The sequence below is a fragment of the Anomaloglossus baeobatrachus genome, chromosome 6 (genome assembly GCF_048569485.1).
Source record: "Anomaloglossus baeobatrachus isolate aAnoBae1 chromosome 6, aAnoBae1.hap1, whole genome shotgun sequence".
Taxonomy (NCBI): Eukaryota; Metazoa; Chordata; class Amphibia; order Anura; family Aromobatidae; genus Anomaloglossus; species Anomaloglossus baeobatrachus.
In genome coordinates, this window is record NC_134358.1 from 440,490,601 (window position 1) to 440,518,415 (window position 27,815).

At 44.7% G+C, this 27,815-nt stretch overlaps 1 protein-coding gene across 1 annotated transcript in view; it reads left to right on the plus strand.

Annotated features, from left to right (window-relative positions):
- The window catches only part of TCAIM (T cell activation inhibitor, mitochondrial), a 103,288-nt gene that overhangs the window by 39,432 nt on the left and 36,041 nt on the right, over positions 1-27,815 (plus strand). The window contains exons 7-8 of the mRNA XM_075316640.1: positions 12,585-12,682; positions 24,814-24,905. Coding sequence (XP_075172755.1) covers positions 12,585-12,682; positions 24,814-24,905 — 190 coding nt within the window. The remainder of the gene's footprint in view (positions 1-12,584; positions 12,683-24,813; positions 24,906-27,815) is intronic.

Below are 27,815 nucleotides of genomic sequence, written 5' to 3' on the forward strand. Positions count from 1 at the left end.
CTCTCTTGGATCTCTTCATACCTCTCCAACCGCACTTTTAGTGTCTCCCATTCCCACACAACCTCTTCATCCCGTTCTCTCTCTGTTGGTGTCCCTCAAGGCTCTGTCCTGGGACCCTTACTTTTTTCTATCTATACATTTGGCCTGGGACAACTCATAAAGTCCCATGGCTTTCAGTACCACCTATATGCCGATGACACTCAGATCTACCTCTCTGGTCCAGATGTCACATCTCTGCTGTCCAGAATCCCAGAGTGCCTATCTGCTATATCTTCCTTCTTTTCCTCTCGCTTTCTAAAGCTTAACGTGGCCAAAACTGAACTGATCATCTTTCCTCCATCTCCCCTACACTCTCCACCTGACCTATCCATTACAATTAATAACATCACGCTCTCCCCAGCACCCAAAGTTCGGTGCCTCGGAGTGACCTTTGACTCTGCCCTGTCCTTCATACCGCACATCCAATCCCTCACCACCTCCTGCCGTTTTCAACTCAAAAATATCTCCAGAATCCGCCCTTTCCTCAATCCCCAATCTACAAAAATGCTAGTGCATGCCCTCATAATCTCCCGCATCGACTACTGCAACATCCTCCTCTGTGGTCTCCCTGCTAACACACTCGCCCCTCTCCAGTCCATCCTTAACTCTGCTGCCCGAATGATCCACCTCTCTCCTCAATACCACCCCGCTTCTCCTCTCTGCAAGACCCTCCACTGGCTCCCAATCGTCTATCGTATCCAATTCAAACTACTAACCCTGACCTACAAAGCTATCCATAATCTGTCTCCTCCATATATCTCTGAACTAATCTCTCGCTACACTCCAAAACGTAACCTCCGGTCCTCCCAAGATCTCCTTCTCTCCTCCTCTCTCATTCGCTCCTCATGCAACCGACTCCAAGACTTCTCCCGAGCATCCCCAGTCTCCTGGAACTCACTGCCTCAACACATCAGACTATCTACTACACTTGCAAACTTCAAACGGACTCTGAAAACTCATCTGTTCAGAAATGCCTATAATCTACAATGACGCCACTGCCCCACCACCGTGCGGAGCTGCCGCCCCACCACCGTGCGGAGCTGCCGCCCCACCACCGTGCGGAGCTGCCGCCCCACCACCGTGCGGAGCTGCCGCCCCACCACCGTGCGGAGCTGCCGCCCCACCACCGTGCGGAGCTGCCGCCCCACCTACACCCCACCTACTGTCTCCTCCCCAAAATCCTTTAGGATGTAAGCCCGCAAGGGCAGGGCCCTCTTCCCTCTGTACCAGTCTGTCTATTATAACTTGTATATGTATTCTGTATGTAACCCCCTCATGTACAGCACCATGGAATCAATGGTGCTCTATAAATAAACAATAATAATAATAATAATAATAATAATAATTTTCTGGAAACTTAAGTGGGCTTTACACGCTACGATATATCAAACGATATGTCGTCGGGGTCACGTCGTAAGTGACGCACATCCGGTGCCATTTGACATATCGTAGCGTGTGACAGCTACGAGCGACTGTGAACGAGCAAAAATATTCACCTTATCGTTGCTCGTTGACACGTCGCTCATTTTCTAAATATCGCACGTCCTTCTCTGCGTCAGTTGTTCATCGTTCCCGGGGAAGCACACATGCATTGAAGGCATCAAAACTATGAATTAAAACATGTGGAATGAGATACTTAAAGTATGAAACAACTGAAAATATGTGTTATATTCTAGGTTCTTCAAAGTAGCCACCTTTTGCTTTCATTACTACTTTGCACACTCTTGGCATTCTCTTGATGAGCTTCAAGAGGTAGTCACCGGAAATGGTTTTCCAACAGTCTTGAAGGAGTTTCCAGAGATGCTTAGCACTTGTTGTCCCTTTTGCTTTCACCCTGCATTCCAGCTCATTCCAAACCATCTCGATTGGGTTCAGGTCTGCTGACTGTGGAGACCAGGTCATCTGGCGTAGCACCCCATCACTCTCCTTCTTAGTCAAATAGCCTGGAGGTGTGTTTGGGGTCATTGTCCTGTTGAAAAATAAATGATGGTAAAACTAAACGCAAACCGGATGGAATAGCATTCCGCTGCAAGATGCTGTGGTAGCCATGCTGGTTCTGTATGCCTTCAATTTTGAATAAATCCCCAACAGTGTCACCATCAAAGCACCCCCACACCATCACACCTCCTCCTCCATGCTTCACGGTGGGAACCAGCCATGTAGAGTCCATCCGTTCACCTTTTCTAAAAAGACACGGTGGTTGGATCCAAAGATTTCAAATTTGGACTCATCAGACCAAAGCACAGATTTCCACTGGTCTAATGTCCATTCCTTGTGTTCTTTAGCCCCAAGTCTCTTCTGCTTGTTGCCTGACCTCAGCAGTAGTTTCCTAGCAGCTATTTTACCATGAAGGCCTGCTGCACAAAGTCTCCTCTTAACAGTTGTTCTAGAAATGAGAAGGTGTGTCCAAACTTTTGGTCTGTACTGTGTATATAATATATAATATATTTATACACCGTGCCTACAAGTAGTATTCAACCCCCTGCAGATTTAGCAGGTTTGATAAGATGCAAATAAGTTAGAGCCTGCAAACTTCAAACAAGAGCAGGATTTATTAACAGATGCATAAATCTTACAAACCAACAAGTTATGTTGCTCAGTTAAATTTTAATACATTTTCAACATAAAAGTGTGGGTCAATTATTATTCAACCCCTAGGTTTAATATTTATTTTGTGGAATAACCCTTGTTTGCAATTACAGCTAGTAATCGTCTTTTATAAGACCTGATCAGGCCGGCACAGGTCTCTGGAGTTATCTTGGCCCACTCCTCCATGCAGATCTTCTCCAAGTTATCTAGGTTCTTTGGGTGTCTCATGTGGACTTTAATCTTGAGCTCCTTCCACAAGTTTTCAATTGGGTTAAGGTCAGGAGACTGACTAGGCCACTGCAACACCTTGATTTTTTCCCTCTTGAACCTGGCCTTGGTTTTCTTGGCTGTGTGCTTTGGTCGTTGTCTTGTTGGAAGATGAAATGACGACCCATCTTAAGATCCTTGATGGAGGAGCGGAGGTTCTTGGCCAAAATCTCCAGGTAGGCCGTGCTATCCATCTTCCCATGGATGCGGACCAGATGGCCAGGCCCCTTGGCTGAGAAACAGCCCCACAGCATGATGCTGCCACCACCATGCTTGACTGTAGGGATGGTATTCTTGGGGTCGTATGCAGTGCCATCCAGTCTCCAAACGTCACGTGTGTGGTTGGCACCAAAGATCTCGATCTTGGTCTCATCAGACCAGAGAACCTTGAACCAGTCTGTCTGAGTCCTCTAAGTGATCATGAGCAAACTGTAGACGAGCCTTGACATGACACTTTGAAAGTAAAGGTACCTTACGGGCTCGTCTGGAACGGAGACCATTGCGGTGGAGTACGTTACTTTTGGTATTGACTGAAACCAATGTCCCCACTGCCATGAGATCTTCCCGGAGCTCCTTCCTTGTTGTTCTTGGGTTAGCCTTGACTCTTCGGACAAGCCTGGTCTCGGCTCGGGTGGAAACTTTCAAAGGCTGTCCAGGCCGTGGAAGGCTAACAGTAGTTCCATAAGCCTTCCACTTCTGGATGATGCTCCCAACAGTGGAGACAGGTAGGCCCAACTCCTTGGAAAGGGTTTTGTACCCCTTGCCAGCCTTGTGACCCTCCACAATCTTGTCTCTGATGGCCTTGGAATACTCCTTTGTCTTTCCCATGTTGACAAAGTATGAGTGCTGTTCACAAGTTTGGGGAGGGTCTTAATTAGTCAGAAAAGGCTGGAAAAAGAGATAATTAATCCAAACCTGTGAAGCTCATTGTTCTTTGTGCCTGAAATACTTCTTAATACTTTAGGGGAACCAAACAGAATTCTGGTGGTTTGAGGGGTTGAATAATAAATGACCCTCTGAATAAACTTTTCACAATTTAAAAAAAAAAAAAAAAAAAAAGAAATAACATTCTTTTTTGCTGCAGTGCATTTCACACTTCCAGGCTGATCTACAGTCCAAATGTCACAATGCCAAGTTAATTCCGAATGTGTAAACCTGCTAAATCTGCAGGGGGTTGAATACTACTTGTAGGCACTGTATATATTACACAGTGCCTTGCGAAAGTATTCAGCCTTCTTGAATTTTTCAACCTTTTCTCACATTTCAGGCTTCAAATATAAAGATAAAAAATTTGAATGTTATGGTGAAGAATCAACAACAAGTGGGACACAATTGTGAAGTTGAACGAAATTTATTGCTTATTTTAAACTTTTTAAAAAAAATAAATTACTGAAAATTTGGGGCGTGCAATAATATTCGGCCCCTTTACTTTCAGTGCAGCAAATTTACTCCAGAGGTTGTTTGAGGATCTCTGAATGATCCAATATTGTCCTAAATGACTGATGATGATAAATATAATCCACCTGTGTGTAATCTAGTCTCTGTATAAATGCACCTGCTCTGTGATGGTCTCAGTGTTCTGTTTAAGAATCATGAAGACCAAGAAACACAACAGGCAGGTCCGTGATACTGTTGTGGAGAAGTTTAAAGCCGGATTTGGTTACAAAAAGATTTCTACAACTTTAAACATCCCAAGAAGCACTGTGCTAGCAATCATATTGAAATGGAAGGAGTATCATACCACTGCAAATCTACCAAGACCCGGCCGTCCATCCAAACTTTCATCTCAAACAAGGAGAAGACTGATCAGAGATGCAGCCAAGAGGCCCATGATCTCTCTGGATGAACTGCAGAGATCTACAGCTGAGGTGGAAGAGTCTGTCCATAGGACAAAAATCAGTCGTACACTGCACCAATCTGGCCTTTATAGAAAAGTAGCAAGGAGAAAGCCATTTCTCAAAGATATCTATAAAAAGTGTCGTTTAAAGTTTGCCACAAGCCACCTGGGAGAAGGTGCTCTGGTCTGATGAAACCAAAATCGAACTATTTGAGCACAATGTCAAACGATATGTTTGGCGTAAAAGCAACACCGCCCATCACCCTGAACACACCATCCCCACTGTCAAATATGGTGGTGGCAGCATCATGGTTTTGGCCTGCTTTTCTTCAACAGGGACAGGGAAGATGAAGATGGTTAAAATTGATGGGAAGATGGATGGACCCAAATAAAGGACCATTCTTGAAGAAAACCTGTTGGAGTCTGCAAAAGACCTGAGACTGGGACGGAGATTTGTCTTCCAACAAGACAATGATCCCAAACAAAAAGCAAAATCTACAATGGAATGGTTCACAAATAAAGGTATCCAGGTGTTAGAATGGCCAAGTCAAAGTCCAGACCTGAATCCAATCGTGAATCTGTGGAAAGAGCTGAAAACTGCTGTTCACAAACACTCTCCATCCAACCTCACTTAGTTCGAGCTATTTGCAATGGAAGAATGGACAAGAAATTCAGTCTCTCGATGTGCAAAACTGATAGAGACATACCCCAAGCGATTTGCATCTGTAATCACAGCAAAAGGTGGCGCTACATAGTATTAACTTAAAGGGGCCGAATAATATTGCACGTCCCAATTTTCAGTTTATTATTTTTTTAAAAAAGTTTGAAATACAATTATATCCCACTTGTTGATTCTTCACAATAACATTAAAATTTTTATCTTTATGTTTGAAGCCTGAAATGTGGGAAAAGGTTGAAAAATTCAAGTGGGCCAAATACTTTCGCAAGGCACTGTATATATATGAAAGCCACAAAATAATGAACCTATGAATCCTAAAAAACTGCATTTAAATATAAAAAATTTATATACTGTCACAAAAAAAGTGGAATAAAATGCAATCAAAAAGTTGCATGTCAAATGGTATCCCTGAAAACATCATTTTGTCCTCAAAAACTAAGTCCAAGTCCTCACTTGACACTGTTGGTAAAAAAAAAGGTATAGCTTTCCGAGTAAGGGCGATGCACAAACATTTTTTTTACATATTGTTTTCTTGGGGCAGATTCATCAAACAGCGTATGATAAAAGAGCTAGCGTGGAATGCTTTGAAAAGTCACAACATTTTCGGCCCAGTATGAAGTAGATCCATCAATGGGTGGGACTGGACATGGCTACACACACCAGTGAGATTCAGCAAACGTGATGGCATTGTTTAGGGTGCTTTCACATTGCTTTTTTGAAGGCCGTCAAATGTGTGAGCAAAACGTATCTTTTAAACTGACTGTGAAATGTATTTCTATTTGTCTTTGTTTACTTAAATAAGCAAAACCGAACCCAATACTTTTGCCAAATTTCTGTGTTAATAAAAAAAATGCATCTGTTTGTTAATTGCAAAGGACAATAAAGTTTTTGGGGTTTTGAAACCAGAACTAACCAGTGTCTGTGGTTTTGATTTTTCTTTGTGAGTAGACATTGTTAGAGGAGTGTAAAGGCAGCAAAATGATTGTGAAACGCGTCAGAGGCAGAGGAAACGTAGTGGAAGAAGGAGATCTTGGATTCAACAAGTGACCTATGTGTGTAAAAGATATTTAACCTCCAACACCTTTTATTACCAACTGCGATCTTTTCTGGAGAAATCTCAATAACACCTTTAAATGTTCATTGAATCCTTTGATGTTCTGCGGTCACTTATACATGAAGACATTACATACCGTCAAGACACAGAAAAAGCATTAGTCCAGAGCAGCAATTAGAGGTGACACTGAGGTAAATAATTTTAATATTTTATTATTTTAAATATTTATTTTCAAACTTCAGTTGCATGCAAATTTTCTGATAATTCGATCAATTAAATGAAGTATTATAGATTAAATTGAGATCCATTTACAGTCATTTTAGTCAACGGTCTGTATTTTTTCTATATAGTTTAAATATTGTTTTTGAGAATTTTTTGGACACCAATTCTTTTCATTTTTCTATAGATATCTGGCAACTGAAAGAAAGAAAGAAAGAGAAAGCTTCACTTCACAACATTATCAGTTTCACATAGGAACTTCAACAATTTATGAATTGGTTTGCAAAACGTACAAAGTTATTTGGGAGAAGTTACAGCCGCTCATGTCTTGACAACCAACGCCTGCTGAGAGGCTTAGTATTGCTGAAATTCAACCAAGTTGCAAAATTTCCCGATTACATCACTGCTTTGGATGGAAAACCTATTTGCATTCAGAAACTCATCAATAGTTCCCTGGGTTACAATTCTAAAAAATATTTTTCCATAGTTCTCGTGGCTATTGTGGATCCCAGATATCATTTTGTCGCTGTTTATATTGGTGTATATAGGCGAATCAATAATTGAGTTTTTAAAGAAAGTAGCATATCTAAATGCCTATATAACATTATATAGTTTTAACATCCCCACCCATCACAACCACGCACAGGGACAGAAGGCCCATGGCAATGGCTGTAGTTGGGGATGAGGCCTTCCACCTTGGGCCAAATCTAAAGAAGCCATACTCCAGTCGGAATCTACATTCAACCCTGATAGGATCTGCCCCTTTGCAGTAATGACCTCAAAATGGCGTTTTTACCATAATTCAACTGAAAGTGTGGACAGTTCAGTAAAAACTGGTATAAATTTGTGACTCGACATGAAGCCATCCTTGTTGATCAAAATTACTGTTAATCTAACCTGACTAGCATAGAGGATAGATCAATAAGATCTACCACTGCCATTGTGCAAATTTGGGAACAATTTGCACAGCATTTTGTAAGTCAACAAGGTCTTATTCCATGGCAGGATAATCAGTAGGTAATTTTGCCTCTTGTAATTTTTATTGGATAATCCAAAATGAAAATCTACAAAGATTCTACTACAATTGGGTAATGTTGTAAAATTTTCAGTATGTTACAAAAAAGAAAAACTACAGTGTGTGTGTGTGTGTGTAAATAAATTTATTTATATTATAATATATTATACACAGTATGGGTATAGGATGGTTACCCGATACACATCCTGTAGCGGCGAACACTACGTTTATCGGGTAACCATCGCGACGAGGGAGGAACTTCCTCTGTCAGACGCTACTCAAAGGCAGCGTGCTGGCCAATCAGAGGCAAGCGGCTCCTGCCTTTTGATGTCAGCGCTCTGGCAGCAGAAGTTCTGGCATCGGTCGCGATGGTTACCCGATACACATCTTCTACTGGCGAACTGCAAGTCCCAGGAGGCCGGCGATGGAACGGAGGGTAAGGTGAGCATAATATGTGTGTATTTGTGTGTGTGTGTGTGTGTGTGTGTGTTTGCGCATGTGTGGAATGGCACAATAGGGGACCAGGATGAGACATTTAACAAGTTGTGGAAGGAATTGTCTGAGCTTGCATTATTTCCTATGGGAAATCTTTCTTTGCTGAACGAGTAACTTGGTTAACAAGCACACTCCCAGAACAGGTTGTTCTCGTTAACCAAGGTTCCACTGTATTAACATTGAATGATAGTATTACTGTGAAAAGCCAGTTACGCTTTGGGTGATCGAACCGTTATCGAACATAACCTTGAATTGTCGAACTTGAAGCTAATTGTTCGCGTTCGTCGATCAACTCAAACATCGCCTAAAACAAGTCGAATTTGAGATTGGCGAACAGTTCGATTTGAACACCGCTCATCTCTATATATAAGCAGTGGTTGTGAATTTTTGATGTTTTATTTTTGTTCCTGTACTATTTTGATTTTTTTTTGAAAAATTTCTAATAAAAAAACCTTTTAATTAAAAAACTATTCCACAGTACAGCGGATGAATTCCAATTTGTTATATAGAAGTTCAAGACGTTTTACTATAATTGTCTCTGAAGTGTTTTTTTTTATCTGTTGAAGTTATTAAATAATAAAAAAAAAATGTATGCCTCTTATTTGCAATAAAAATATTACATGAATGGTCATGAAACTGGTGAAATGGTCAAAACTTTAATAGCGTTAACATCTTATGGGATAAAGCAAGATTTAGATTCAATAATCAAGAGAGAAATATACGTTTTATGTCCAATACCACACACAATCTATAAAACATGGTTATTTTGGTAATAAGTTTCCAACACACATACATTAGCTATAAACGTTTGTAAACTTGTTGGTCAATTACCGTAATACATTAACATTACAGGCCTTGCTGTATGCATCGTTGTGGAAATATGAGTTGATTACACTAAGCATATGTCTTAGTACGATTTCCGTTTGATCCACTTGACGCATTTGTAGTTTTTTTTTTTTAAGTCACAGATAACCTGATCTCTCATAGACCTCCATCTAAAGGGTGCTTTACATGCGATAGATCGTCAGGGTCACGGTTTTTGTGACGCACATCCGGCATTGCTTGCGACGTCGGGCTGTGTGACACCTCCGAGCGACGCAGTATCGCTCACAAATCTTGAGTCATGTACTCGTCGCTCGGTTTCATAATCTCGTTTAATTAAAATGGCGTCGGTTGCTCATCGTTCCTGGGGTAGCAAACGCCGCTCCGTGTGACACCCCGGGAACGATGAACAGCAGCTTACCTCCGTCACGCGGCACCCGCTGGCTATGTGGAAGTAAGGAGGTGGGCGGGATGTTTAAGTCCCGCTCATCTCCGCCCCTCCACTTCTATTGGCCGGCCGCTGTGTGACGTCGCTGTGATGCCGAACGTCCCTCCCCCTTCAGGAAGAGGATGTTCGCCGCCCACAGCGTCGTCGCACAGCAGTTAAGTGCGTGTGATGGGGGTTAACGACTTTGTGCGCCACGGGCAACTAATTGCCCTTGACGCACAAACGACGGGGGTGGGTACGATCGCTTGTGAAATTGCACGATAGATCGTACCGTGTAAAGCAGGCTTTATACCTTTTACTAGGAAAGAGTAACATTTTTTTTAAACTATCAATATTTTAGTTTTCAACATATTTATCACTACTATAATTTTAATGTAACTATTTTATTTTAAAATTTTATATTTTAGGTCACATCTTCTTTTTGTAAATAAGCAATTTTTGGGGGTCTCTTTGTTGGCAGATTACTGTATTGGGGAACCAGTCTGCATGATTAGTATCTGACTTATCCCAAAATGAGCGGTTTTCCTGACCTAGTGAAATCGATGTTTCATTGTCCAACTCACTTGGGTGTTCATCAGGTTCAAGGACGTTTCCTCGAAGGATGATTTCCATGTGAAATGTGAACGAGAAATAAAAAATTATACACAATTATGTGTATATATAAATTTACATGAACAAAAGTCCTGTTAAAAAAAATAAATAAAAAATCATACACACACAGAAAAATAATTCTTGGTAAAGTGAAGGATATTGGAAACCTGTTTAAAGATGATATATGTAGTGTGGATACAAAGTGAATATTTTTTACCAATCCTGGAAGGCTATTTCAGAAACCTGCATGACCACGGCGGTTTGGTTTTGCTTTTTTGCCATAGATAACTGCTTCATCCACCTTCAGAGAAGACAATGCCATTTAATACTTGATATAGCTTTTTAGATAATTTTATAATTTATTAGATAACTTATCAAAAATGCAATATTAACAGTGTAGACTAATAGATGTGTGACTAGAAGCTATATCATGTTTGCTGCAGCTGCTGGACTTTACACATCGCTCCTGCATTACCTCATCTGTCATTACTGACAAAGTGCACTCAATTCAACCACACAATCGCAATCACAAATCAAATTGCTTAAAGGGGTAGTAGTACAAAAAACAAAACAAAAAACATGGCCGCTTTCTTTCAAAATTTTGTGTTTGTGACTGCTACTCTTTCACTTCAATGAAATAACTTATGGATGTATGTGATACTGTTTCTTGAAAAAAAAAAAAAGGTAAGATGTTTCTTACTTGGTACTATGGTTTTCTGAGAAACACAGGGGTCAAGCTGTAGCAGAGCAGATACCTCCCAAGTCTGTGGGCCTAGGCGAACTCAAAAGACATATGCTACTTAAAGGGATCTGTCAACAGGATTTCACCCTCTAAACTATTTATATTTGCATGTAGCTCTTTCATAGACTAGTCCAGCAATACCTTTTAGATGGCCAGTCCAATCCTCTGTTACTGAGAAATCACCATCTTAATTGATCTACAACCTTACTTGAATATCTGAAGCCTCTTTCACTCCAGCTCTATTTCCTGCCCAGCACCACCTCCTCCCTGCTTGAAAGTCAGCCGTTATGCTGTGTGACTTCATGTAAAGAAGTAGTTAGTCAAGCAGGAGAAGGCAGCACTGGGTGGGGTATAGAACTGGAGCTTCTAGCTTAACCATTTCAGGATATTTTCGATGATTGATGTTCCTTGTTTGAACAACTAAAAAATAGATATTTATTTATGTCCTATGGCATATATATATATATATATATATATATATATAATATAGCACCAACACATTCCTCAGCACTGACAAGTAGTTGTTACCACTAGTGATGGGTAGACTCGCGGATACCCGGGATCGGCAAGTCTAACCAGGTTAAAGAAAACTGTTCTGGCCCAGGATTGATCCCGGGTTTATGGCCTGACACCAGTCCACATATAATTCTCTATGGGGACCAGAATCTGGCAATTAAAAATGGTGGTAGAAAGGATAGGGACAAGTGGGCTATACTTACCGAGTCTCCGGCGCAGCTGTAACTGCCCCCACTTCCGCTCATTCCCTTCTGAGGCTGCTCATTCCCTTCATTGCATATGCACTGCTTTCCCCGCCCACCGGCATCTGTGATTGGTTGCAGTCAGACGACCCTGAATGGCAGCGTATCAGCAGACTGCTTCCAATAACAGACACTATGTGCGTCTATCGTGGTATAAAAATAAATAACCGGTATACAATCCCATCCAATTTTGATAACCAGCCAAAACGGTTGGGGGCTGGTATTCTCAGGTTGGGGACACCCATGCTTGTTGGCCCTGCTAGCCTAAAACTAGCAGCCTGCAGCCGCCCAGGATTGATTATCGCATCCATTAGATACGACAATCCTAGAACTTTACCCAACTCTTCCTGATTGCCCTGGTGCAGTGGCAATCAGAGTAATAAGGGGTTAATCACAGCTGACACTAAGCCCTAGATTAGTAATGAGGCATCTATGAGACACCCGCATTACTAATCTGTAAATGAAAATAAACACAAACGTTGAAAAAATCCTTTATTTGAAATAAAAAAAAAAAAAAAGCACCCTCTTTCACGACTTTATTAACTCCCAAAATATCCCTGCAGGTCTGACATAATCCACATGACGTCCCATGACTATTCCAGATTTGCAACATCTGAAGTCACAGTGCGTGATCATGAAACATGACTGCCCGCTGTGGACTTGAGGCAGAGACTGAAAAGCAATAAGCGGTGAAGTCACTCAGGTTAGTTGCGGACACAGCTAGAGGTTCCCATGGTCCTCCACCTGTGACCAAAGGTAACTTGACCTCAGATGACTTTATTAAACTCAGTGACCTCACCTCAGCACCTCAATGAGAACCCTGAGAATTCCGGGCCGAGCACCCGGGTATCTTGGAACCTGCATGGGTATAGCCTTTTACAGTCCGGATCCTCCCATCACTAATCATCACTCAAGGTTATCCAAATAGCACTCCCTGTCTAAATTCCTCATATGAAGCACACCTGTACATGAAGGCCAATTACCGAAAGGACAAAAGTTTGAAAATCTACTATTTCTTTCTTTTACCAGATGGCAAAGAAGCTGGGGTATTGCTCATCGCTGTGGCCAACTGCACAGTTTAGGTCGTCTTATCAAACATAATTGTGGGTCTTTGAAGATGGCTAAAGGTAAATACCCTCAGCAATCTGCATCCACATAATGATTATTTTAATTTCTTCAGATTTTTTTTTTTTTTTATTTTACAGATAAATTCTATAAATTCTTATTTGACTGTTGTTGTAATTTTGAAAATGTACAGTTGTTTTAATGGCCACTGATTGCAAGAACATGGCACTTGTCTATCCAAATGGAGAGGCAATGCACATGTTCAACTAGCACTCCATTCATTCTCTATGGGAAAGCCGAAAATGGTTGTATGCTGCACTTCGCCGTCCCATAGGAAATGACTGACGTTGTGGTCAAGCATGCACATTGCTGATCCTTTCGAGGATAAAACTGCCCTGTTCTGGAGATTAGTGGGGTCTAAATGGTCGAATCCGACTTGGCAAAAGTGAGTACACCCCTCAGATTTTTGTAAATATAACTTTTAATGTGAGACAACACTGAAGATATACTTTGACACAATGTAAAGTAGTCATTGTACAGATTATATAAGTGTAAATTTGGTGTGCCGTCTAAGTAACTCCACGCACAGCCATTAATGTCTAAACCACTGGCAACAAAAGTGAGTACACCCCTAAGTGAAAATGGTCAAATTGTGCCTAAACTGTCAAGATTTTGTTTGGCCACTATTATTTCCAAGTACTGTCTTAACTTTCTTGGGTATCAAATTCACTAGAGCATTACAGAAGCCACTGGAATCCTCTTCCATCCTCCATGATGACAACACGGAGCTGGTGGATGTTTGAGACCTTGCTCTCCTCCATCTTCCATTTGAGGATGCCCCACAGATGCTGAATAGGGTTTAGGTCTGGAGTCATGCTTGGCCAGGCCAGCACCTTTTTACCCTCAGCTTCTTTTATAAGGCAGTTGTAGCCTTGTAGGTATATTTGGGGTCGTTAGTGTTAGAATACTGCCCTGCGGCCCAGTTTCTCAAGGAAGAGGATAATGCTTCTTCAGTATGTCACAGTACATGTTGGCATTCATGGTTCCCTCAATAAATTATAGCTCCCCACAGCTGGCAGCACTCATGCAGCCCCAAACCATGACACACCCACCACCATGCTTCACTATAGGCAAGATACACTTGTCTTGTATGCCTCACCTGGTTGCTGTCACCAAATTGACCCTGTTATATAGGCTGTATACTGACTACTTTACATTAAAGTTATGACACTTATACAGTGTTGTCCCATGAAAAGATATAAAATATTTACAAAAATGTGAAGGTGTACTCACTTTTGTGATATACTGTGTGTATGTAGACATGAGCATGTGAATTTGTTGTCCGGTGAAAAGAAGTTACCACCTATCCACATGATAGTTGATCACAACCACTGGGATACTGTATATATAATGATTAGTGATGAGCGAGTACTAAAAAGCTCGGGTGCTCGAAGCTCGGGCCGAGCCTCCCAAGATACTCGTGTACTCGGCCCGAGCAACGAGCCCAATGTTATCCTATGGGAGACCCGAGTATTTTTGTGAAATGACCCCCCAGCAGCATGGAGAAACCCTAAAAATGTCACAAAAGTCTCAGAAGAGTGCTCAAATGACATGGCAACAGCATGGGGAAGACCCCTTGAAGCATTTATCACTGAAAAGTCACAGCTGTGAACAATTTTGTCCGCGTTTTACGCCATTTTTACGGACTCACCAGAAAACCTTCCAAAATGACCCCAAAATGATTTTTCATGGCGGAAATGTTAAGGGCACATACCCAATAGTGAGATAGAGCTGGTGTATGTTACTTTTTGAGATTAATACATGAAAGATTTTACGTGAAAACATTGTGTGGCACTCCGATGTCCCTGAGAAGAGACGTACATGAAGGCCTCTTGAGTCTAATGTGCCCATTTTGAGGAAGTGAGTCTTTGTAGTATTTTCCTTTGCCAGGGCAGTCCAAAATTGTGAGGTTCACCAATGCCCCTGCATACAGACGTGCATGAGGGCCTGTAAACCTGAAGTGCCCATTGTAAGGAAGTGGGTCTATTGTAGTATAGCCCTTAGGCAGGGCAGCCAAAAATTGGGAGGCTCCACGTTGTCCCTGGATAGAGACGTGCATGAGGGCCTGTAAACCTGAAGTGCCCATTGTAAGGAAGTGGGTGTATTATAGTATAGCCCTTAGGCAGGGCAGCCAAAAATTGGGAGGCTCCACATTGTCCCTGGATAGAGACGTGCATGATGGCCTGTAAACCTGAAGTGCCCATTGTAAGGAAGTGGGTCTATTGTAGTATAGCCCTTAGGCAGGGCAGCCAAAAACTGGGAGGCTCCACGTTGTCCCTGGATAGAGACGTGCATGAGGGCCTGTAAACCTGAAGTGCCCATTGTAAGGAAGTGGGTGTATTATAGTATAGCCCTTAGGCAGGGCAGCCAAAAATTGGGAGGCTCCACATTGTCCCTGGATAGAGACGTGCATGATGGCCTGTAAACCTGAAGTGCCCATTGTAAGGAAGTGGGTCTATTGTAGTATAGCCCTTAGGCAGGGCAGCCAAAAATTGGGAGGCTCCACGTTGTCCCTGGATAGAGACGTGCATGAGGGCCTGTAAACCTGAAGTGCCCATTGTAAGGAAGTGGGTGTATTATAGTATAGCCCTTAGGCAGGGCAGCCAAAAATTGGGAGGCTCCACGTTGTCCCTGGATAGAGACGTGCATGAGGGCCTGTAAACCTGAAGTGCCCATTGTAAGGAAGTGGGTCTATTGTAGTATAGCCCTTAGGCAGGGCAGCCAAAAATTGGGAGGCTCCACGTTGTCCCTGGATAGAGACGTGCATGAGGGCCTGTAAACCTGAAGTGCCCATTGTAAGGAAGTGGGTCTATTGTAGTATAGCCCTTAGGCAGGGCAGCCAAAAATTGGGAGGCTCCACGTTGTCCCTGGATAGAGACGTGCATGAGGGCCTGTAAACCTGAAGTGCCCATTGTAAGGAAGTGGGTGTATTATAGTATAGCCCTTAGGCAGGGCAGCCAAAAATTGGGAGGCTCCACATTGTCCCTGGATAGAGACGTGCATGATGGCCTGTAAACCTGAAGTGCCCATTGTAAGGAAGTGGGTGTATTATAGTATAGCCCTTAGGCAGGGCAGCCAAAAATTGGGAGGCTCCACGTTGTCCCTGGATAGAGACGTGCATGATGGCCTGTAAACCTGAAGTGCCCATTGTAAGGAAGTGGGTCTATTGTAGTATAGCCCTTAGGCAGGGCAGCCAAAAATTGGGAGGCTCCACGTTGTCCCTGGATAGAGACGTGCATGATGGCCTGTAAACCTGAAGTGCCCATTGTAAGGAAGTGGGTCTATTGTAGTATAGCCCTTAGGCAGGGCAGCCAAAAATTGGGAGGCTCCACGTTGTCCCTGGATAGAGACCTGTTAGGTTCTTAGTGCCTCCGTGCTTGCATTTAAAAACCGCACGTGTGTGCCTGTTGGTGGCAGCTTTCCGCTGCATTTGTGTGAGTTTTGCAAAAACTTGGATATAACGCACAAGTCTAGTGAATACACGTCAGCACAGCATTGTAAAATGCGCAAGGGCGTTGTCAACGAACAAGGAAGTGGACGTGATGGTGGTGCAGGCAGAGACCGAGGTTGTGTGCAAGCTCTAATTTCGCCACAACAAAGGGCCACATCTAGTCGCTCGCACGTCCTGTCCCAAATTCTTGGGGACCGCAGCAGTACACCGCTCTTGAACCAAGACCAGTGTCAACAGGTTGTTAGTTGGATAGCGGATAATGCTTCCAGTCAGATTGGCACCACCACAAACACTCTGTCTTCCACACGGTCAAGTGTCAGTAGCCGTGATACTGCACCGCACATTTCAGAACCTGATCCTCCTTCCTACCACCAGGCCGAGTACACGTCCACGCTCCACGGACATTACTGATCCCACACTTGGACACTCGGAAGAGCTGTTCGTTCACGTTTCCATTCACAAATTCTGGCCTCTCGCCAGCTCCTGTTGAAGTGGGCCATGACGAGATTGTATGTACAGATGCCCAAATATTTGAGCAGCCACGTTCTCACGAAGTTGGCAACGTGTCTCAACAAGGGGTGGACGATGATGAGACACAATTGTCAGGAAGTCAGGAGGAGGAGCAGGGTGCGGAAGAGGAAGACGACGTGGTGGATGATCCAGTAACTGACCCAACCTGGCAGGAGGATATGCAGAGCGAGGACAGCAGTGCACAGGGGGAGGGAGGCGTAGCATCACAACAGGCAGTAAGAAGCAGAGTGGTGGCCCCAGGCAGACGTCAGGCAACTGTTCCCCGGAACAACACGACACAAGGTGCCTGTACAAATGTTAGGTCTTCCCGAGTCTGGCTGTAATACTATTGTATGTATTGAGGATTTCGATTGCGTTAGGGCAATGACAACCAGAGACGAGTTCTTGGTGCAAGACGTTTATAATATGCAACCAGCAAATATGTACATTAACGGAACAAAAACACAGTAGAACATAAATACAGGAAATACCTTCCAGGGACGGAGCGAAAGGGAATTCCCGGGACCGCGCACCGGACTCCCCCAGGGAGACCACCAAGAGCGAACCCCTATACAGGGACTGTCTGGCAATCACCCCAGAAGCCCTAAATGCGCAGCAGCCGGGACACAAAAGGGCAATAGGTAAGTCCAAAAATGTCCGTACGTGATGTGAGTCCAGAGTGGTATTAAACGGAAGGAACCGGGCAGAAGTGCCGACCAAAGACGGCAAACGGAGTCCGGGCACAGCTAGATGATACCAGATGAAGTCCAGAGTCGGTGTCGGTTGTTTTCCAAGAGGATCCGAATAACAATCAGGAACCAAAAGCAGCAGGGCAGGAGCACACAGGAAGCAGTATACTCAGGCACTGGACTAAGCTTTAGGGGCGGCTTTTAAACAGATGGACAGGAAGTAGGGCAACAGAACAGAAAACTCCATGTTAACAAAGGGCAAGCTCTTTCAAAAGAAAACTGGAAAACCCGGAACTCTGACACTGGCAGTTTTTTAAGTTGGCTCCAGATGATTCTAAAAAGGCCATTTGCAACACCTGCCATGCCAGCATCAGCAGGGGTACCAAAACTAGCAGCCTGACCACCACCAGCATGATCAGGCACATGTCAGCCAAGTACCCGACTTTATGGGAAGTACAACAGAGTCGAGGAGCAGTGCTTGCTGATGTCACTGCTACGTCTTCGCTGGTTGTGCATGCGAGCCAATCCCCTGTCCATGCTGCCTGCGAACAAGCCTCCTCCACTCCTGCACCTGCAGTTGCCTCTTCAGAAAGAACACCATCATCAAGCACGTCCTTGTCCCAGCGCAACGTTCAGTTATCCATTCAGCAAACCTTTGAACGCAGGCGCAAATACACTGCCAACACCCCACATGCCACAGTTCTAAATGCTAACATTTCGCGACTGCTTGCGCTGGAAATGTTGCCTTTTAGGCTGGTTGAGACAGAAGCATTCCGCGACCTGATGGTGGCAGCTGTCCCACGTTACTCGGTCCACAGCCGCCACTATTTCTCCCGGTGTGCCGTCCCCGCATTGCATAACCACGTGTCACAAAACATCACACGTGCCCTGAACAACGCTGTTTCAGCCAAAGTCCACCTAACCACAGACACGTGGACAAGTGCATGTGGGCAAGGCCGCTACATCTCGTTGACGTCACACTGGGTTAATATTGTGCAAGCTGGGACCCAGTCTGAGCGAGGGACGGAACACGTCCTTCACACACCAAGTTTTGCAGGCCCTACCTCAGTCAGGGTTTCACACACACTCTACAGCTCCGGAATGTCATGCTCCTCAGCCTCCACCTCCTCCTGCGCATCCTGATCCACTTTACCCTCCACACCAGTCCCAAGCTGGAAGTGTCGCGGGCGGAGGAGGGGACGGTGCGCTCTCCCACTGCTCGGGTCCGGCTGACGCTGCTCTACGGCTGCTGCTGCTCGTTGGCTCGAGCGATGGCCGAATCCCGGGGACTCGAGCGGCGCTACTCGCCCGTGAGTGAAAAGGGGTGGTTTGGGTTTTGGGGATATTGTCCGTGACGCCACCCACGGTTGTGGTGATTGTGTGGACACCACCGCTGCTCTGGACGGGGATCCCGGGAGCCTGTGACAGGGAGCAGCTTTGTTGTTATTTCTCCCCTCCGTGGGTAGGGGGGTTGGTTGTCCCGGGGCCTGGTGATGGGGTAGACATGGATGACAGGCGGGTTGCGGGGCCTGATGAGGTGCAGGGTCGCAGGGGCAGCGCTGTGCCGCACGGCACGGAGGTACTCACTCAGCCCAATGATGATGACACAGTTCACGGTAAAACAAGTGGCTGGATGGACGGGTCACTCGGACGGCTGCGGTTGTTCCTCCCTGCAGGTTAGTGATGACTGTCTCTCCCTGCACCTAAGTTAAGTGTTGGTAGTGATGGTTTCCCAACGGTAACCCGCTCCCCGACCTGGATATGGGCCGGAGGAGCCCCTTTTGCCCACAGGCGCTGGCCCTGGGAGACGGTTGCCCTTGGCGGTGGCTGTGTCTCCCCTTCACGGTTGTACGGTTGCCTTCTATCTGGACTTGGCTGTTTGGAAACCCTGAGGTTCCCTTCACTAACGGATTTGTCAAATTCACGGCGACACCAAGCCTTGCCGGGATCCGAAATTCCTCTGCCAATGGTGCTGGCTTCTCTTTGTATACCGGTCCGGTACGGCCGGGTCACCACCCGTCCACGGTCCTTACGGCAGACTCCAATCGGCCTCCACTGCAGACGGTCACCACATCCTGCCAACCTTGCTGTCCTGTCCGGGCCACACACCCGGACCAACTTCAGGCTCTTTGCTGTCACTTTTCTCCTCTCTACTACTTTCCTCCTTCCACTTCCTTAGCTTAACTCTCACTGCCTGTGTTTTCCCTCCTCCTCGGTGGGTGGAGACCAACCGCCTGGCTCCACATCCTGGTGTGGACAACAGCCCCTGGGGAAGGCAACAAGGATTTTGTGTTTTGACTATGATATGCCTGCAGGGAGTGTGGGGTGTTTAAGTGTTGTGCTCTGTGGCCCCTGGCTTGTCCAGGGCGACACAGAAGCACTGCAGCACTGCCTCGGCGAAGCGGCAACAGGCAGTGCTGAAGCTAATCTGCATAGGTGACAAACCCCACAATGCAGAAGAGGTGTGGACAGCTCTGAAACAGCAGGCAGATCACTGGCTCACAACTCTGAACCTAAAGCCAGGAAAGGTCGTGTGTGACAATGGCCGGAACCTGGTGGCGGCTTTGAGGCGAGGCCAGCTGACACATGTTCAATGCGTGGCCCATGTGCTCAACCTCGTGGTTCAGCGGTTTCTAAAGTCATACTCAGAGCTGTCTGATCTGCTGGTAAAAGTTCGCCGCCTGTCTGCACATTTTCGAACGTCACCTACTGCTTCAGCCGGCCTTGCCGGCTTAAGACGCCGTTTGCATCTTCCGGCACACAGACTGGTGTGTGATGTCCCCACGCGTTGGAATTCAACTCTGCACAAGTTGGTCAGGATATGTGAGCAGAAGAGGGCAGTTGTTGAGTACCTGCATCACCTAAGCCGTCGGGAAATGGGTCAAACTCCACACATAACACCTGAGGAGTGGAGATGGATGTCCGACCTATGCACCATCCGCCAAAACTTTGAGGACTCCACCAAGATGGTGAGCGGCGATGACGACATTATTAGCGTCACCATACCGCTTCTCTGCCTTCTAAAATGGTCTCTGCTCAAAAAACAACCATGATGCATTGCAGGCGGAGCGCGATGAGTTTGAGCAAGAAACAGTAGTGGGTGTGGGTGATGATAACACACAGCCCAGCCTCGTCTCATCACAACGTGCATTGGAGGACTATGACGAGGAGGAGGATGAAGACATGGAGCAACTCTCTGGCCAAATTGAGGATATGACATGCAGTCATATCCTCGGTTCAGCGTGGCTGGCCAGAGGACAGGGTAGATGATGAGGAGGAGGAGGAGGAGGACAGCATGTTCAGTCATCGTGTTGGTCAGGATACTGAAGTGATGGCTGTTAAGAGTCTGGCACACATGGCTGACTTTATGGTAAGCTGCCTGTCTCGTGACCCTCGCGTTAAGAACATCTTGGCCGACAATCATTACTGGTTGGTAACACTGTTAGACCCACGCTAAAAGGAGAACTTTATGTCTCTTATTCCCGAGCCGGAGAGGTCAGGCAAAATGCAGCAGTTCCAGAAGGCCATAGTCACGGAAGTAGGCAAAGCATTCCCCTCACAAAACGCTAGCGGCATAGGTCATGAATCAGTGGACAACCGAGGCGTACAGCCGAGAGAGGCACAAGTCCAATCCGCCAGAGGTAGGGGAACAGTCTTTAAGATGTGGGACAGTTTTCTCAGCCCCTCACGTACCACAGCCCCTGAGGTGCGGGGTAGTGCCACAAGAAATCCTAAGTTTGCCCAGATGCTGAAGGAGTACCTTGCAGATCGAACAACTGTACTCCGACATTCCTCTGTGCCTTACAATTATTGGGTATCCAAGCTGGACACGTGGCATGAATTGGCTCTCTACGCCTTGGAAGTCCTGGCCTGCCCTGCTGCTAGCGTTTTGTCAGAGCGTGTTTTTAGTGCCGCAGGTGGAATCATTACAGATAAACGCACCCGCCTGTCAACTGAAAATGCTGACAGGCTGACTCTGATCAAGATGAACAAGGGTTGGATTGGGCCAGACTTCACCACACCACCAGCAAATGAGAGCGGAATTTAAAGTTTGCCATGTACCTCCACTCACCCATGGGTACACACTTCTGGACTTTGGATAATCGCTGGACTGCTCCTCCTTCTCCTCATGCGCCACCATGATGATGACCGTTACAAATTGCAATACTTAGGCCTTTGTTTCAGGTATACCCCCAGTGGTAAATTTTTTCGCCCATTCTTTGCAGAATGGACATTACAACGACAGGAGACCCGCTCCTTTGCAATGGGAACAATGTTTTGAGGCCCTCATGCACGTCTCTACCCAGGGACAACGTGGAGCCTCCCAATTTTTGGCTGCCCTGCCTAAGGGCTATACTACAATAGACCCACTTCCTTCCAATGGGCACTTCAGGTTTACAGGCCCTCATGCACGTCTCTACCCAGGGACAACGTGGAGCCTCCCAATTTTTGGCTGCCCTGCCTAAGGGCTATACTACAATAGACCCACTTCCTTCCAATGGGCACTTCAGGTTTACAGGCCCTCATGCACGTCTCTATCCAGGGACAACGTGGAGCCTCCCAATTTTTGGCTGCCCTGCCTAAGGGCTATACTACAATAGACCCACTTCCTTACAATGGGCACTTCATGTTTACAGGCCATCATGCACGTCTCTATCCAGGGACAATATGGAGCCTGACGCTGCCACCGACTGCCACACACATGCTGTTTTTAAATGCAAGCACGGACGCAATAAGAACCTAACTGGTTTTTAGGAGCGACAATTACTGAGAAGTCTGACACTATCAGACACTGCTGACTGACGTGTATTATTATACACTAGACTTGTGCGTTATATAATAGTTTGTGCAAAACGCGCACCTGTACCCTGCCACCGACTGCCACACACGTGCTGTTTTTAAATGCAAGCACGGACGCAATAAGAACCTAACTGGTTTTTAGGAGCGACAATTACTGAGAAGTCTGACACTATCAGACACTGCTAACTGACGTGTATTATACACTAGACTTGTGCGTTATATAATAGTTTGTGCAAAACGCGCACCTGTACCCTGCCACCGACTGCCACACACGTGCTGTTTTTAAATGCAAGCACGGACGCAATAAGAACCTAACTGGTTTTTAGGAGCGACAATTACTGAGAAGTCTGACACTATCAGACACTGGTGACTGAAGTGTATTATTATACACTAGACTTGTGCGTTATATAATAGTTTGTGCAAAACGCGCACCTGTACCCTGCCACCGACTGCCACACACGTGCTGTTTTTAAATGCAAGCACGGACGCAATAAGAACCTAACTGGTTTTTCGGAGCGACAATTACTGAGAAGTCTGACACTTTCAGACACTGCTGACTGACGTGTATTATACACTAGACTTGTGCGTTATATAATAGTTTGTGCAAAACGCGCACCTGTACGCTGCCACTGACTGCCACACACGTGCTGTTTTTAAATGCAAGCACGGACGCAATAAGAACCTAACTGGTTTTTAGGAGCGACAATTACTGAGAAGTCTGACACTATCAGACACTGCTAACTGACGTGTATTATACACTAGACTTGTGCGTTATATAATAGTTTGTGCAAAACGCGCACCTGTACGCTGCCACTGACTGCCACACACGTGCTGTTTTTAAATGCAAGCACGGACGCAATAAGAACCTAACTGGTTTTTAGGAGCGACAATTACTGAGAAGTCTGACACTATCAGACACTGCTAACTGACGTGTATTATACACTAGACTTGTGCGTTATATAATAGTTTGTGCAAAACGCGCCCCTGTACCCTGCCACCGACTGCCACACACGTGCTGTTTTTAAATGCAAGCACGGACGCAATAAGAACCTAACTGGTTTTTAGGAGCGACAATTACTGAGAAGTCTGACACTATCAGACACTGCTGACTGACGTGTATTATTATACACTAGACTTGTGCGTTATATAATAGTTTGTGCAAAACGCGCACCTGTACCCTGCCACCGACTGCCACACACGTGCTGTTTTTAAATGCAAGCACGGACGCAATAAGAACCTAACTGGTTTTTAGGAGCGACAATTACTGAGAAGTCTGACACTTTCAGACACTGCTGACTGACGTGTATTATACACTAGACTTGTGCGTTATATAATAGTTTGTGCAAAACGCGCCCCTGTACCCTGCCACCGACTGCCACACACGTGCTGTTTTTAAATGCAAGCACGGACGCAATAAGAACCTAACTGGTTTTTAGGAGCGACAATTACTGAGAAGTCTGACACTATCAGACACTGCTGACTGACGTGTATTATTATACACTAGACTTGTGCGTTATATAATAGTTTGTGCAAAACGCGCACCTGTACGCTGCCACCGACTGCCACACACGTGCTGTTTTTAAATGCAAGCACGGACGCAATAAGAACCTAACTGGTTTTTAGGAGCGACAATTACTGAGAAGTCTGACACTATCAGACACTGCTGACTGACGTGTATTATTATACACTAGACTTGTGCGTTATATAATAGTTTGTGCAAAACGCGCACCTGTACGCTGCCACCGACTGCCACACACGTGCTGTTTTTAAATGCAAGCACGGACGCAATAAGAACCTAACTGGTTTTTAGGAGCGACAATTACTGAGAAGTCTGACACTATCTGGACTGTTTTACACTGTGTACACCAGCCCCAGATATGATGAAGGCTGGTATACGGTCACCACTACCCTGCCTGCCTGTATACTGCTACAATAGTCCTGACAAGGACTCTTCTGGTCACTAGCCTGTATTCCGACCTGGCTATACCCTGCCTGTATATAGCAACAATAGTCCTGAGAAGGACTCTGCTACTGTACTCCGACCTGGCTATACCCTGCCTGCCTGTATACAACTAGAATAGTCCTGAGAAGGACTTCTGGTCACACTGTTTGCAGCCCTGCTCCGGAACTAACTATAAAGGGCCGCAAAGCTTTCCCTGAATCAGCGACACTCTCCCTGCACTGACTGTCTGGATAGTTGTGAGCAGAGCACAGCGCGCCGGCCGATATAAAGGCTCGGTCACGCTGTGCAGGCCGGCCAATCACTGCAATTCCACAACTAACAGGGCTGTGGCATTGCAGTGGTCTGCCAGCCAATCCCTGCATGAGGGCTGGCTCTCAAAAGAGCGCCAACATGCAGAAATGAAGACCACGAGTACAGCACGAGTATCGCGAGATTACTCGGTCCCCGCCGAGCAGCCCGAGTACAGCGATACTCGTGCGAGTACCGAGTAGTGACAAGCATGCTCGCTCATCACTAATAATGATATGTTCCTGAAGAGAGACACATTGTGAAAAGCTGCTACTGTGTTTAAGATCCGTTTTAGCGCTTTCCTTAAACTGCCTGTGCTTTCATTTTAAAATGTTTTAGCTTTTTTTCTTCATGTGTTGTTATGTATTAAATTAAGCCATGATTTTTTTTTATTATTATTATTTATTACATTTTTATATTTTTCCTCTGCAGGACATACAGTCATATTTACAGACCGGACGGGCATGAGTGCAGCTGGGCATGTGATGTTGGGGACAATGGATGTTCATCACCACTGGACCAAGGTGATCTTAAATGAATGCTTCTTCTTTTTTAATGCATAAGTGAATTATTATAGTAAGATTTACTTGCCTCCTAACTCCATAGTGAAACAGCTATAGAATTGTGATTACAGATTTGGATGTCACATTTCTTAATATGATATAGATAGATGACCGATATACAGTGGAACCTTGGTAACGAGCACAATCCATTCTGGGAGTGTACTTGTTAACCAAGTTACTCGTTCAGCAAAGCAAGATTTCCCATAGGAAATCATTGCAATGCAGACAATTAGTTCCATAACTTGTTAAATGTCCCATCCTGGTCCCCTATTGTGTCATTCCACACACGTACAAACACACACACACACAAACATGCACGTGCGCACACACATATTATGCTCCCCTTATCTTCCGTTCCATCGCCGGCCTCCTGGATCTTGCAGTTTGCCGGTGCAGGATGTGTATTGGGTAACCATTGCAACGAGGGAGGAACTTCCACTGCCAGAGTGCTGACGTCAAAGGCAGGAGCCGCTTGCCTCTGATTGGCCAGCTGACAGCGGAAGTTGAGTAGCGGCTGACAGCGGAAGTTCCTCCCTCGTCGCGATGGTTACCCGATTCACATCCTGTACCGGCGAACTACAAGAATGATGAGGCCGGCGATGGAACGGAAAGTAAGGTGAGCATAATATGTGTGTGTGCATGTTTGTGTGTGCTTGTGTGTGTGTTTGTGCGGACTGCAGGAGCGGGTTAGAGCGCAGTGGATGTATGGAACCGGAAGTGTGTGCGGTGAGTATTTTCCTTGTACAGCAAAGTTTGCTCGTAAACTGAGTTACCAATTTACAGCAATTTTTGCTCGTTAATCGAAATGCTCGCTAACTGGGTTACTCGTTAAGCGAGGTTCCACTGTATATAATATATACACAAATAGGAAAAAGAAAAAATGAGTATATTATACCAAATCCATATTTTATTAGAAATTAAAAATATGTGCATACAGAAAAAATATATTACTATAAAATCCAAGAGACAATGTTAAACAAGCAATGGTGCGGGAGTAGCTCTTCCCCTTATTGTACAAATATAACAGGTCTACAGATAAAGGAATATAAGCTTTTTTGGATATTCATATAAAAATCCCTTGTTCAATAAAAAACCTTTTTAATATAAAAAATTAGACTCAAAACAGATTCAAAGATTGCACAAGTGGCCAATTATAAATAATACTAATAATCTCTCTCCTATACAGAATAAATAGATTATATTATGTATATATAGTTAATAATATATAATTAATAATATAATTGAACAATAATGAAACTGTAATGCTTCATACAAGTTCCAAGTTATATAGAGAGGTAATGTGTCATAAACCGTCTACTTATGTCACTCCACTGTATACAGTCATGGCCGAAAGTGCTTCCACCATTAATGGAGCAGACAAAATTGATGGCACCCTTAACTTAAACGGAATCTGTCAACACTTTTTGCTACCTCATCTGAGAGCAGCATAATGTAGACCCTGGTTCCAGTGTTGTCACTTACTGAGCTGTTTGCTGTCATTTTGATAAAATCTGTTTTTTCTGCTGCAGATCTAGCAGTTATAAAGCGCTCATGAATATGCTGGACTACCTGCCGCACGCCAAGTAGTCCTCTAATGATGATCTACTGCTGATCATACAGTGATTTGTTTTCAAAACTACACTAAGCAGCCCAGTAAGTGAAACGCCGCTGGAATCGGGATCTTTGCCCCCATGTTATGCTGCTCTCAGATTAGATGGCAGAAACCTGGTGACAGATTCCCTTTTAATATTTGGTTGCACGCCTTTTGTAATAAATTACTGCAATCAATCACTTCCTATACCAATTAACAAGCTTCTTACACCTCTCAACTGTAATTTTGGACCACTCTTTTTTTTTTTTTTTGCAAAGTGCTCCAGGTCCCTCATATTTGAAAGTGCCTTCTCCCAACAGTAATGTTAAGGTCTCTTCACAGGTGTTGGGATTTAGATCCAGACTCATTGCTGCCACTTCAGAACTCTCCATTGCTTTGTTTCCATTCATTACTGGGTGCTTCTTGAAGTATGTTTGGGGTCATTATCCTGCTGGAAGACGCATGACCTAAGATGCAAACCCAGATTTCTGACACTGGGCACTACATTGCGCCCCAATGGTAAGAGCCCTTTCTGTCTGTGTCCTCCAGTGTGTAGGACATTACAGTCACGGCAACTAGTGCCAGAGACCCCAAAACGGCCCTAAAAGATATTTGAAACTCCACCATATTTGACTGTAGGTACTGTGTTTTTTTTCTTTGTAGACTTTATCCGTTTTCAGTAAACAGAAGAATGATGTGCTTTATCAAAAAGCTCTATCTTGGTCTCATCTGTCCACAAGACTCTTTCCCATAAGGATTTTGTCTTACTCGAGTCAAAATCTGACTTAAATCTTACTGATTTCTGGCAAACTGCAGTCTAGCTTTTTATGTCTCTATGTCAGCAGTGGGATCCTCCTGGGTCAGCAGCCATAGCATTTCATTTCATTCAAATGTCGACGACAGATCGTTTACATTGACACTTAATGCATCCTGAGGTTGCAGGTTAGCTTGAATTTCTTTGGAACATAATTGCGGCTGCTTATCCACCATCTGGACCAGGGGTGGGCAATTAATTCTCCCATGGGGCCGCATGAGAAATTGGGATTGGTTTAGAGGGCCGGACTAATATAATTACCTCAGTTCTACCCAATATACTACATCACTATACCCCCTCCATATACTACACCTGTAATAAACTACACCACTACACCCCTATATACTATACCTGTATTATACTACACTCCCTCCATATACCTGTAATATACTACACCCCCATATACACCTGTATTATACTACACCACTATATAATACACCTCCGATATACTACATCATTACACCCC